Source organism: Lacerta agilis, chromosome 8 (genome assembly GCF_009819535.1).
Source record: "Lacerta agilis isolate rLacAgi1 chromosome 8, rLacAgi1.pri, whole genome shotgun sequence".
Lineage (NCBI taxonomy): Eukaryota > Metazoa > Chordata > Lepidosauria > Squamata > Lacertidae > Lacerta > Lacerta agilis.
Genome location: NC_046319.1, coordinates 80,050,190 through 80,064,008, shown reverse-complemented (window position 1 = coordinate 80,064,008; position 13,819 = coordinate 80,050,190). Strand labels below are relative to the sequence as shown.

At 45.7% G+C, this 13,819-nt stretch overlaps 1 protein-coding gene across 1 annotated transcript; it reads left to right on the top strand.

Moving 5' to 3' along the window:
* The first annotated feature begins 1,546 nt into the window (after positions 1–1,546).
* LOC117052078 (cytochrome P450 2A13-like) lies at positions 1,547–10,181 on the top strand. The gene is made up of 9 exons (XM_033158803.1): positions 1,547–1,784; positions 2,857–3,019; positions 3,815–3,964; positions 4,299–4,459; positions 7,409–7,585; positions 8,182–8,323; positions 8,442–8,629; positions 9,767–9,908; positions 10,000–10,181. Exons 1-9 carry the CDS (start codon positions 1,605–1,607, stop codon positions 10,179–10,181), a joined length of 1,485 nt encoding a protein of 494 aa, XP_033014694.1. The 5' UTR covers positions 1,547–1,604.
* The last annotated feature ends 3,638 nt before the right edge of the window (positions 10,182–13,819 follow it).

Below are 13,819 nucleotides of genomic sequence, written 5' to 3'. Positions count from 1 at the left end.
TCCATAAAGTCCATTAGCTTCATCTGCCATTCTTCCACTGTCGGGATCTCTTCGCCTTTCCAGTTTCTTGCAAGTAAAATTCTAGCAGCTGTTGTGGCATACATAAAAAACACTCTATCCTGACTGGGTATCTCATGATTGGTCATGCTCAAAAGGCAGGCCTCTGGTTTCTTACTAAAGGTAATTTTCATTACCTTCTTGAGTTCATTATAAATCTTCTCCCAGAAAGCCTTGACCTTTGGGCATGTCCACCACATATGATAAAAGGTACCTTCCGCAGATTTACATTTCCAACACACATTACTTGTGACATGATATATCTTAGCTATCTTAACTGGTGTCAAATACTATCTATATATCATTTTCATAATGTTTTCTCTTAATACGTTACAAGCAGTAAATTTGATACCTTCCTTCCACAACCTCTCCCAGTCATCCATCATAATATTATGTCCCACATCTTTTGCCCAATCTATCATTACAGATTTAACCAGTTCATCTTTCGTATGCCACTCTAGCAACAAATTATACATCCTGGAAAGGTTTCCTAGCCATGCCTTTTTGAAGGCTGTGCAGCAAAAATCAAGGCAGGCCTTAAGTTTTTAATACCAAACCACACTCCAGTTTTTAATACCACACACACGTATGGTGGACAAAGGGTGCTTAATTCCTCCTGTGAAATAAATGCTGGTGCTTTCCCCCTGCCTGTCCCTGCTCTGTTTAAACCGTTGTTGGTGACTACTGCAATGCACTTTATGTGGGGCTGCCCTTGAATTTGACCCAGAAGCTGAGGTTTGTATAAAACACTGCTGCATGGTTGCTCTCTGATTTAACCTGCATGGCACACCTCCGCTGAAAGTGTTGCAACCTGTGCCAACTTTCTAGCGAGCCTCTGTACCCCACTCCTAAGAGAGCAACAGCTGGATTTAAGTCATCAAGCTGATTCAGTTCCGCAAATGAAAATGACATTGAAGAGAGCCTCGACCAACCCAAGCAACCCCAGAAAGAGAAGCAGAAGATGTGACTTGAGGTTCAAATGTTAGCACCTCTCCATTCAGAAGTGAGCCATTTGGAAAAGAAAAGAAAAAGTGCACAAAAAAGTAACAAGGAAAGTTGGTAAATGAATCAGGAGATGTCTTCTAGGAGACTCAGATGGTGGAACTTCTGGGATTCTGTCTCTTTCATTGACTCCCTGGACTACTCTATTACTGCCGCAGCCACCCCTTTGCAGCCTCTTTCTCAACTGTTCTCCTCCTAGTCTTACACCAGCAGAGACCCTGTCAAATGATACAGAATTCTGAGAAACAAGGTGAGAGAATTGTGTTTGACTCTGGGACTCCTTCAAGCTCCCTTGGTGGGGCAGACTTGGGCAGGCAGCTCCATCTCACCACTCTCTGTCCAACTGAACTTTGCTCTGGATGCTCTCCCCTTATTGACTTGAAAGAAGACCCTGAGAAGAGAATAAACAATTTGCACAATTTCAAGGAGGGGGTTCTTCCAAAGGTATTTAACAGGGGCAACTCAGCTTGTGCAGGTATTATCTCTTCCGAGCTGGTGAGCAACACATTGCCTGTAGAGCTCCACAGGCCACCCACAACCTCCCCATGGATCTCCTGGGAGCAGCAGTCCTTTTCCTGGTCATCTGCCTCTCTTGCCTGATGGTCCTCTCAACATGGCGGCAGATGCACCGCAAAAGCCAGATGCCACCTGGACCAACTCCCCTCCCCTTCATCGGGAACCTGCTCCACGTCAACACAAGTGATATGTACCATTCACTCATGAAGGTAACTTTCTATAATGTGTCAGAGCACAATGTCTCTCTGCTTTGCTATTATCAAATCGTTTTAATATACTGCTGCTGAATGAAGATCTCTCCATTCAATCCACCCAACCTTCTCTCTCTCTCTCTCTCTCTCTCTCTCTCCCCCTCCCACTTGACTCAATATCTCCTCATAATTCTCCTTCCACCACCTTCTCCAACTTTTGATTCTCTCTGAGGTGTATGAGGAGTTGGGTAGAAGCAGTATATCTGGTGGGAGTCACAGCGTGTTCCGTTTGGGTTTTTAATTCCCTCTCCCCTCCATGGCTCCGAGAAGCTGGCAGCACGCAACAGTGGCCAGACCCCAGGAAACAGTCCAACAGTCAAGAAAGCAGTTACTGCATGAAGAGAGAAATTGGGGGGGGGGGCAGAAGAGGCTCATCAAGCTGAGAAGGTAGACAATGTAGGAGAACTGTGATGCTAAACCTCCACTGCTTCGCGATTACACTCATTCATGGGAAAGGATTCGGGAGTAAACACAGAGAGAGGGGGGATCTGTATCCACCGCCTTGTGAGATATCTTTGGAGGATAAGGATTAGACCATACACAAATCTAGAGCGGAGTCCCTAAGGCACTTGGATGATGTCTTGTATGCCTCCTTGCGGCAACTCCTGCAGCCAAGCTGGTGCAAGTATATCAGGGAGACCACATCAGGGAGGCTGAGAGTGGGGTCTTGCCGTCTGGGCAGCCTAGGACCCCCCTACACACTTCCCAGGCTGGCACCCCGGAGAGGTCACTTTGGTGCTGTAGATGCAGATTCTCTCTCTTCATTATTCTGCTTCAAGGAATGTGGGAATGGAGGGAAGTGCCGATAGCTGATAGCCACAATCGATCTGCTTTTCCTCCGCAGTTGGAGGCAGCAATTCCTCTGAATACTAGTTTCTGGAAACCACACGAGGGAAGAGCGCTCTTGTGTTTGGGTCCTGCTTGAAGGTTTCCCATAATGGGCATCTGGTTGGACACTCTGAGAACGGGATACTGGACCCTAGATGTGCTCCCTTATCCATCAGGCTCACCTTGTGCTCTCTTTTCACAGATTCATGAGAAATATGGTCCTGTCTACACCATCCACTTAGGGCCCCGCCGCGTTGTGGTCTTGTGTGGATACGATGCAGTGAAGGAGGCCCTGGTGGATCAGACCGAAGAGTTTGGTGGCCGTGGAGAGCAAGCCATATTTAATTGGCTTTTCCAGAATTATGGTCAGTCTCTGCTTTTGCAATTCTTGGCTAGAGCACATGATTACTGGCATTTATATGGCACCTTTTAGCAAGTTTAGCACCTGATAGTCTCAATGGTGGTTCTGTGCCGTAGATTATTCTTATATCCATTTTACTGAGGAGGTAAATGAGCCTGAGAGTCTCTTTCTCTCTATAAAAAACCTACACATATCTTAGGATATTCTCCCAAAAGCTGAAAGCTGAACTTTAAAACTGGACAAGATTTGAAAATGAAGACGTTTTCATCATTATTAATTTTTGGAGATGGGGGGGGGGAATCTCCATCACTGTGTGTTTTCAGCCACATTCCCACTGAGTGCACATTCTCCTGCTCCTCCTTCCCTTTAATAATACATTTATTGTCAATGTACAACCTGTGTACAATGAAATTAACTGAGCCTCCCTCCCCCTCACACAAACACTCAGTCTCATTGCACTCTTTGTGCTTGTCGCACAGCACACCAACTCCGAAAGTCATTATTTTCCATTCAGCAGCCTAACAGCCCACGGATAGAAACGGATTTTTAGCCTGTTGGTATGACTGGTGATACTTCTATATACTTCTATATCTCCTGCCAAGGGTAGAAAATTAAAGAGGAGTTGGCCGGGGTGTGAATCATCTCCTAAGGCATTGATCCCTTGCGATGTCATCTAGCGGGCTGAGGGGACAGCCCATGAGATCATGTGCTGTGTTCACCACCCTCTGTAAAGACTTTCTGTCCGTGGCTGTCAAGTCAACGTACAACACTGTGATACAACTCCTCCTTTGCTTCTCAGGAGTCGTTTTCAGTAATGGGGAACGGACCAAACAGCTACGCCGATTCTCCATCATGACGCTGAGGAATTTTGGGATGGGAAAGAGATCTGTCGAAGAGCGGATCCTGGAGGAGATCCACTTCCTGCTGGAATCCCTGAGGGCAACAAAAAGTGAGCTCAGTTTTGCAATCTTCCAGAAATGTGGCATGATGGCTTACAAATAATAGAAACTGTTAACGGTTAACTGAGAATTTAAATGCTGATAAACTGAATCTTTTGGTTTAATTTTGATGATGTTTCATGAGTTTTTACAGTAAGTATTCATTTTCGTTTTAATGCTTATACTCTTTTTATTAATATTCTGTAAGTCACCTTGAGAGCTTTAGATGGATGGTGAGGGAGAAATAGGCACATGAAAGAAAACACCATTAAAGACTGGATTGATTTGCAAAGTGTACTTTTGATTTGCTCCAGGGTTGAGTGACTTGGGGGTCTCTCTTTCTAGGTGAACCCTTTGACCCCACTTTTGTCCTGAGCCGCTCAGTGTCCAACATCATCAGCTCCATCGCCTTTGGCAACCGCTTTGAATACGAAGATCCGGAGTTTCTCTCCTTGCTCCGCGCTATGCTGGAAACCTTCCAGTTTACTTCCACCTCTTGGGGACAGGTAAATTGGAGGGGAAGGGGAGGACGTCCGTCGTGAGTTTGTGAAGAATGCAATTTCTCTTAATCTACTCAAGGCATGGTGTGCAGAACAACCAGCTCTGTGTGGGGCTCTGTCGTCTAGGAGTCTAGGCTTAGGCTGAGTGCAAACCATACATTTAAAGCATCTAGAAAGAGCAGCACCCAGGAAGCTGTAGTTTGTTAAGGGTGCTGGGAGTTATAGCTCTTTTGGGGGTAAGCTACAGCTCCCAGAGTTGGCTAAAGATAGCTTTGTCATGTATAATGAGATAAGAATCCAATGTCTTTGTTCAGACCAGGTTTCTCCATGGTTTTGAGTTTGGTAATGAGTTGCAATTCAGCAACTTCTTTTCCAGTCTATTTCTGAAATTCCTTTGTAATAAGACAGCTACTTTGAGATCTTGTATAGAATGTCCTGGGAGATTGAAGTGTTCTACTTCTGGTTTCTCTGTCTTGAGATTCCTGATATCAGATTTATGTCCATTTATCCTTTGGCGTAGGGTTTGGCCTGTTTGTCCAATATAGGGAGCTGAAGGGCACTGTTGGCATTTGATTGCATACACAATGTTGGAAGATGAGCAATTAAATAGTCCTGAGATGGTATGTTTGATGTTGTTTGGGGCCAGTAATGGTGTTGTCCGGGGTTTTTTTGTGTGTGTCTATTATCTCTCCCCTCCTGCTTTTTTTTTTTCAACCAGTAGTATAAGCCTCTCTGTTGGTATTTATTTAAACATATTTTTTTATTAAAGATTGCTGGATGCTCAAGTTCCTAGTCCCTGGGGTTTTCTTGTCTCTTGAGTCTCGTGGTGGGAAAGGAAGTACGTAGGACAGCCCCAAAACGTTTGCAGGTGCAAATAATATTGCTGCATGCCCAATGAAAAGGACGTTCAGAAGCACCTGGACTTTCAGGGCAATGCATGGTGCTTTTGTTTGAAACATTAAAATCTGGTTGCTCCCAAAGAATTGTCTTTCTGTCTCTGCACCACAACACTGCTTTGGAACGACTTCTTTCTGATTGGTGGTTAAAATGACTATTGGATGGTGCTGGTGCTTGAGGATGATGAAAGGTGCTTAACAAAAAAAGTTTCTTTTTTAAGAAAAAATATTGACTCCACCTAAACATGAGGAAGAACTTCCTGACAGTAAGAGCTGTTGGACAGGGGGATTTGCTGCCAAGGAGTGTGGTGGAGTCTCCTTCTTTGGAGGTCTTGAAGCGGAGGTTTGACTGCCATCTGTCAGGAATGCTTTGATGGTGTTTCCTGCTTGGCAGGGGGTTGGACTGGATGGCCCTTGGGGTCTCTTCCAACTCTAGGATTCTATGATTCTATGACAATGATTATTTAAAAAAACACTTCCCAAAAAAATTCCTTTAAAAGAATCAAGTCCTTAAAAAAAAATTCCCTTAAAAAGTCATTAAAATAATCCTTCCAAAAATCGTCCAGTAGCACCTTAGAGACCAACTAACTTTGTTATGGCGTCAGCTTTGGTGTGCATGCACACTTCTTCAGATACCTGATCTATGAATGTTTTGGACTGTTGGTAGATCTCTGTCCTCTATAAAACTGTTATATTCCCTACTATAGCTATCTAAGGCTGTATACAGATCATACTTTTAAAGCACACACACTCCAAGAACTCTGGGAGCTGTAGCTTACCCCAAAAGAGCTATAACTCCCAGCACCCTTAACAAACTACAGCTTCCTGGGTGCTGCTATTTATAGGTGCTTTAAATGTATGGTGTGCACTCAGCCTAAGCGTAGACTCCACTTTCATGAGTCTTTTGTCATTTCGGGGGGGGGGGGAGTGGGGAAGATTCCCTCACTCCAGTTTCCTTCCAAATATTAGAATGCATATTTTTTTTCCTTAAGTTTAGAACAGTTTCCTCCAGTGAGGGCTGCTGTGGGGTTTGTGTTTCAGCGTTAACATTGCACTCACCTCTCTGAAGACATGGGTGTTTGAACAAGCTAGGCTCTCCCCTTCTTGCAAAGCATCTGCAAGCAAGCAAGGGTGCATGGCTAGCATTGTTCCAGGGCTTAATTGAATTAAACGGGCTGGTCTGCCAGAGATATCAGTGCTTGCACCCTCGGTGGGCGGATTGGTAAAAAAGCTGATCAACTATGGTGTTCCCTGCCCCTCCCCCCAAAAAGCTCAAAAACTCTGTGCAGCGACCCCTTTAAAAAAGCTCAACAATTTGGGGTACCCTCTGCAAAAAAATATCATTGGGGGGTGACAAAAACATTTTTTGCACTGGGTACCACCTGACCTTCCTACGCCTCTGTCACCAGCTGAGGAATTAGATCACATTCCGAAGTCTGAGTGAGCCTGAACAACAAAAGCCAATATTATAATCTTCCATACCAGCAGAAACTAAGCTCTCCACAAGTGGGCAGAACTTTGGAGAAGCTTAAAAACGATTTTGATATTTGTTGAAGAAAGCGTCTCACTCTGAGCTCTCCATGGTACTGCATCTCCTTATCTGCCTTGCTCTTTGGTCAGGCTCTGCCCGGAGCAAGTTTACAATGTTGCTTCAACCAGAGCGAATCTTAGATTGAGGCACTGAAGCTGCTGGCTTTGTAAGCAATTCCTCCCCACCTCCTGATTCTTCCTCCATATTGCCTTCCTTGTCACTCAAAGAGGAGAAGACAGGCCCTGAGGTTTTGCCTGTGACGAGTTTATGGCTTAGTCAGCACCAAGTTCTATCTGGGTGGAGTCAGGAGTTCCCTCTGTCTGTTCTTCTTGGAGAGACACTTCTCCAGTCTCCCTTCTTTTCAAGCCTCCTGTTTTCTCCAAAACTTCCATGATAATGAGGAACCAAAGGAGGGAGGAACTCCTGCTTCTGCCTGCCCCCAAAATGCATCTTAACATACTTTGTTCAAGATCTGTTCTCTGTCTTCCTTCTGATAACTCTGGATTCCTCCAAACCTGACACACGCAGCTCTACGAAATGTTCTCAGGCATCATGCAGCACCTGCCTGGCCCACAAGATAAAACCTTCAAGAATCTGTTGGGCCTGAAGGAGTTTATTACGAAAAAGGTAAAAACGAACAAGGAGACCCTGGACCCCAACAACCCTCGGGATTTCATTGATTGCTTCCTAGTGAAAATGCAGCAGGTAAGATTATGTTCTCCTAAATACCATGATCAATTTCTGTGCAAGGAAACTTTGTAGACCCTGTTTCAACCAGGAAAATTTTGAAACTTGGATGGCTTTAAAAGAGGATTTGACACAATGATGAGGAGAGTTCTATTGAAGGCTACTGGCCAGGATGCCTGTGCCCTGCCCTCCGCATTTGGTTGCAACCATGCTTCTGAATTGGTGGGAACCACAGGAGGGGAGAGGGCTCCTGTGCTCGAACCCTCCTTCCCAGTGGGCATCTGGTTGGCTGCTGTGAGAACAGGATACTGGACTAGATGGGCCTTATTCAGCAGGCACTTCTCCTTTGCCCCTGTAGCCTTTCTGCACAAAGGGACTGTGTGACTCCTCCCTCCCACTCCACCCAACCCTCTGTTCCCCACACAATCATTGGGCTGCTTTTCAGCACTCCACGACTGTCCCTTCCCCCTCATTGGATTGAGCATGACATCACTGCAGCTCAGCCAATCAGTAGGGGAGAGAGAGAGCTTCATAGACAGGAGGAAGTCAGGTTTTAGCCTATCCCAAGATATAATCTGTGAAACATCCTCTTTCCACATATTTCTTCTTGCTAGGAAAAGGGAAACCCAAACACAGAGTTCTTCCAAGAGAATCTCGTTATGACGACCCTCAATGTCTTTTTTGCTGGCACAGAAACGGTCAGCACCACCTTGCGCTACGGCTTCCTGCTTCTGCTGAAATACCCAGAAATTGAAGGTGAATGTGGAAGGGGCTGGAAGGGAGGGTGGAGAAATGTCTTTGTTTTTGCCAGTTATGAACTGAGATCCTTGTTTAGCTTGGCACTTTTGGTCACATCCTATTGATTTCTCAACAGAGAAGATCCATGAAGAGATTGAACGTGTGATTGGCCTGAATCGCATTCCCAACATGGATGACCGTCCCCTGATGCCCTACACGGATGCTGTGATCCACGAGTTCCAGAGATTTACTGACATGATCCCCTTGGGGGTAGCAAGACGTGTGACCCGTGATACCAAGTTCCGGGGATACACCATTCCCAAGGTACTGTGGTTTCATTCATTCCTGAGACTTAGACTCCACCCTTTGGTACAATTTTCAGACATGTTTTGGGGGGGCCAGCAAATTCCCCTAACACACACCTCTCTCTCTCTCTCTCTTTCTTTTTTTTTACATTCTTGTTACTCTTTATTTATTCACCTACTCCATTTCAGGACGAAGATTGTCTTATACCCATAGGGCCGTATGGATGGCCTTTATTCTAAATTTCCCCATTTCAGCCGCAGTGAGGCATAGAGCAAAGGGTGAGGCTGTGCCCCTTGTTGCTCTGTCCCCTGAATAGGAAGGTACATATATGTTTTGTTGTCCAGTCATTCAGTCATGTCCGACTCTTCGTGACCCCATGGAAAAGAGCACGCCAAGCACGCCTATCTTTCACTGCCTCCCGCAGTTGGCCAAATTCATGCTAGTCAACCTTCAAGATTACTGTCCAACCATTTCATCCTCTGTCGTCCCCTTCTCCTTGTGCCCTCCATCTTTCCCAACATCAGGGTCTTTTCCAGGGAGTCTTCTCTTTTCATGAGGTGGCCCAAAGTACTGTAGTTGGCATCAATCTACCAGCAGCCTTATGCCGTTTCTATTAACTCTCCGCACCCCAAACCTTTGGGACAACCTTTTGATGGGACATATCCCAACTGCATCAATATCCTGTAAAGGCTGGGTTAAATCTAGGCACTTTTTAAAAAACGCACCTCGATCTCTGACCTGTCCGCCATCATCATGGTGGAGGTATCTGAGTCAAATCCAAAGTAAGACCTGAAGAGCCCAGTCAGATGACGCAATGTTGGTTTCACATCTTCTAGTGCTGCCTTCCCCAAAGGAGTAGTGGTGGTTATGGGTCTTAAAATGGTTTAATTCTAACCCTCCAAAAGCCATTTCCCCCTTCCCTTCTCATCAGGAAGAACTCTTTGAGGGCATGAGCTTTTGGACTGTGGAAAGGGCTCCCTCAGAAGGTGGTGAAATCTCTTTCCATCAAGGTTTTCATCAGCGGTTGGGTGGCAATCTGTCATGGATGCTTTAGTTAAGATTTCATCATTACAGGTAGTTGTACTAGATGGCCCACAGGGTCCTTTCCAGCTCTACAATTCCATGATTCTAAGATCCTCTCCCTCTCTTGTTCAGGGGACTGAAGTCTTCCCTGTGCTTGGATCTGTGCTGAGAGACCCCAAATATTTTGAAAGACCAGGTGTGTTTGACCCCCAGCATTTCCTGGATGAGAACGGGCAGTTCAAGAAGAATAAGGCTTTCATGCCATTCTCCATCGGTGAGTGAGTCCCCTTCCCTTTCGAAGCCTCTTCCAAGCTGTTTATAACTGCACCCTGAAAGCCTGTTTTCACCTTCCTCCTCTTTCCTAGGGAAACGCTATTGCTTTGGGGAGCACCTCGCTCGGATGGAGATCTTCCTCATCCTCACCAGCATCCTGCAGAACTTCCGCTTCAAATCTCCCACCCCACCTGAAAAGATCAACATCTCTCCCATGCTGGTTGGCTTTGCCACCCTTCCGCATTTCTATGAAATGTGTGCCATTCCATTCTGAAGGCGGTCAGGTGTCTTGGAGAAGCAGAACCCCATCGTCACCCACCTTGGCCACCCAAAAGCACAAACACACACACGCACACACTAATTGAGGAAGCTCCAAGGTCAAATATTTTGTCTTTGTCCTCTATTCTCTTCTTTTACCTGCACTTCTATTTATAAGGCATACCCGAACCACAGCTGTAAAAGCATCCCACAAAATTCTGAATAAAGAGATTGCAGATTTCACTTTGGAGCTGTCCTTTCACTCCACTTTCTTGTAGAACAGCTGACTCCACCCTCCATATTATGCCCCGTGACTCTTGAACCTTATTTATATATTCTATGCTGACATGCATGAGCAGAAAGAAGTTTTATTCAAATTTCCATCTTTATTTCCTTCAAATATGTGACTAGTCCTAGAGAAAGGATTATCACTTGCAAAGTATCTTTTATCCACTTCTCAACTATATTTTTATCTTCTTTATAGCTAGCCAAAATATCAGGAGGTATGGCCACCTGAGTTAGAGGAAGATAGGGTTGGGTCTTCATGTAAAAGATTCAAAGACATTAGATTCAAACGAGGAAGCTCCTTCAGATAGATCATTTGACTCCCCTTTCCTGCACAACATTTTGATCTGAGCTCCATATCCTATCTCCCAACTTTGGATTCTTATCTACACATTCTGCACGCGCAGGGACATTATCAGAAAGGCGTTTAATTCCAATTTATGCCGTAGAATAGTCCTGGTGACATAAAGATGTAACTACTCCCAGTGTATGAATGATCACTTCAGGCTTAAAAAGTACAGTTACAGGTAGGTAGCCGTGTTGGTCTGCCATAGTCAAAACAAAATAAAAAATAAAAAAAATCCTTCCAGTAGCACCTTAGAGACCAACTAAGTTTGTCTCTTGGTATGAGCTTTCATGTGCATGCACACTTCTTCAGATACTTCTTCAGATATCTGAAGAAGTGTGCATGCACATGAAAGCTCATACCAAGAACAAACTTAGTTGGTCTCTAAGGTGCTACTGGAAGGATTTTTTAATTTTTTAATTTTGTTTTTTAAAGTACAGTTTATCTGCTTCTCAACTGTGTTGTCTCAATTATTTGTGATTGGCCAAAATTTCACATGTGATACTCTCTCTTGAATGATCAGATGGGAGTTTCTTTGCAACGTGCGCTTCAAAGTTTGGGGAAAGTTGACCCAGGCACCTGACAGGCAGCAGGGAGAGAACAGACAGAAAAATAATCTTGCATTTTCAGAATACCAACAGAGCAATTCTTCTTTCGTTAGTTGGCTAGGTTACAAATGGGGATGGGCTCTTGTTCAGAACTGGGCTGTTCACATTTCTGAAGAAGGGAACTTTCTGGGCACATGAAGGAGTCTTAAAAGTCCAACACTCCTTTACAACAGAGATGTTTAAAAGGCTGTATGATAGTAGTCTGCCAAAGACCTGCAGGAAGAACAATGTTTTCACCTGGTGCCTAAAAATATATAATGAAGGCTCCAGGCATACCTCCCTGGGGAGAACATTCCACAGACAGGGAGCCACCACAGAAAAGTTCCCGTTCTCATGTTGCCACCCTCCAGCCCTCTCGTGGAGGAGGCACACAAAGAGGGGCCCCAGATGATGAAGTCCAGGATAGTTTGTATGGGGAGAAGCAGTCCTTGTACAACCTCTTAGTGGGCACAAAAAGGACCCATGTGCAGTTGTAGCAATATCATCCCAGAGCCATCTCTATCCAAATCTCCTAGGGTCCATGTGTTGTGGTAAACTGAAATTCTGAAGGGCATTTGCACTACACAACAACCTCTGTAGACATGGCTCTTCTCAGGCTGTGCAACAAAAAACAATGCTGTCCTTTGGGCTTTAGTACCAAACCTGTGGTCTGTCCCCCTCCAGTCCCTCCCTGCCTGCACAGTACTTAACCTGATGAAGATTCTGGTAAACTCAAAAGCTCACTCAATATTCTGTGACACTTTGGTTGGCCCTATAAAGGGACCTGGGATTTTTCACAATAAAACTGTCTGCTTAACCCTGAGCTGTGTGCATGGTAATGTAACTGAACCCTTTCCCTGCTTGGGTTATTTGGCCAGATTTCTTCCTGAGAAAAGCTATTATATATGGGGTGCACAGACGAATGACAACACGTTCCTCCTGTGAAATATATGGTTTGCTCTCTTACATAACCTTTTGGCAACATCGGGCACGTCTGTTGCACGGAGACCCTGCAAACGCTCCTATCAGAGTAGGGGAATGAGCGTTCCCCACATCAAATGGGGTGCTCCTTTTGCGTGGTCGCGAGTAACCCCCTTGGATCACGGTGCAGCTCCTGGCAGTTGGGGTCTGGCACCACCTTCCCAGGTTGGATACCTGTGGACTCCACCTACTCTAGCAGCTGCCCAATCCTGGCTGGGGAGGTGTTGCCAGGGGGATTGGCCAGGTGGAAGGAGGGATTATTCAGTAGACACAATAGAGCTTGAGTCATACCTGGGAAGCGGCCGTTGGATTCAGAGCTTCCCCACCCTCCACTCCCCCAATTGACGTTTATGTTGAAGGTTAATTACATTCTTTTTCCACAGCCACACAGGCACGCAGACGCTGTTATGTCAAGGCCGCTGTTGAAGGGCCGGAAAGAAATTTCCCTGCATTGGCAGGTTTCGCCTTTCCCATAGCAATTCGTCACAACTTTGGCGGTTACAGGCCTTGGGTGGAATCCTTTAGTCAACTACAAAATTGGAGGGGGTGTGGGGCAGAGACCCCCGCCCCCATTGCGGCATCGATAACATGGTTCCCATTAAAGGGGTCTCAGGGGGAGGCTTTGACCAAACGCCCTGAGGTCGTCACTGCCCTCCCCCTCCAGCGGCAGCGAACGGGGGTGGGGTGGGCTATCTGCTTGTACATATGTTCTCCAGAGCTAGCCCACTCCCCACTCATGCTGGATAACCCTGAAATTACCCAGAACCCCGGCTGGGGGGCTGGGAAGGATAAACGCCCAATGCCTGAGCCAACCCTACATCTGAATATTAATAAAGTTGTGGCCAATTTAATCCCATAGAATGTTGTCTTGTGTTGTTATTTCTCTCAGGGGCTGCCCGGGGTTCGGGGGACTCCACCTGGCCACGCAAATAGGCAGATATGCCTGGAGGATCAGGTTTCAGGGCATCTCTCCATTCAAAAATTAGCCATTGGTGGGGGGGGGGAATGTGCCCAAATAAGTAACAAGGAAAGTTGGTCAATAAATCAGGATATCTCTTGATATGATATGAGAGGAGTCCTGAGAGGAGAGGGGGCATGAGAGCCATCACCAAACATCTGACACATGGAAGATGGAGCAAGCTTGTATTCTCCTTCTCCGGAGGGCAGCTTCAAATTATAAGAGAGGAGATCCCAACTAAACATCAGGAAGAACTTTCTGACAGTAAGAGCTGTTTGGCAGTGGAACAGACTCCTGCGAGAAGTAGCGGACTCTCTTTCCTTGGAGGTTTGTAAACAGAGGTTGGAGGCCCATCTGTCAGGGATTCTGCAGCTGAGATTCCTGCATTGCAGGGGGTTGACCTAGATGACCCTTGGGGTCTCTCCCAACTCTACAATTTTACGATTCTAGCTCTGCTGCTCTCCTCTTAGTCTTAAAACTGCAGAGACCCTGTCAAA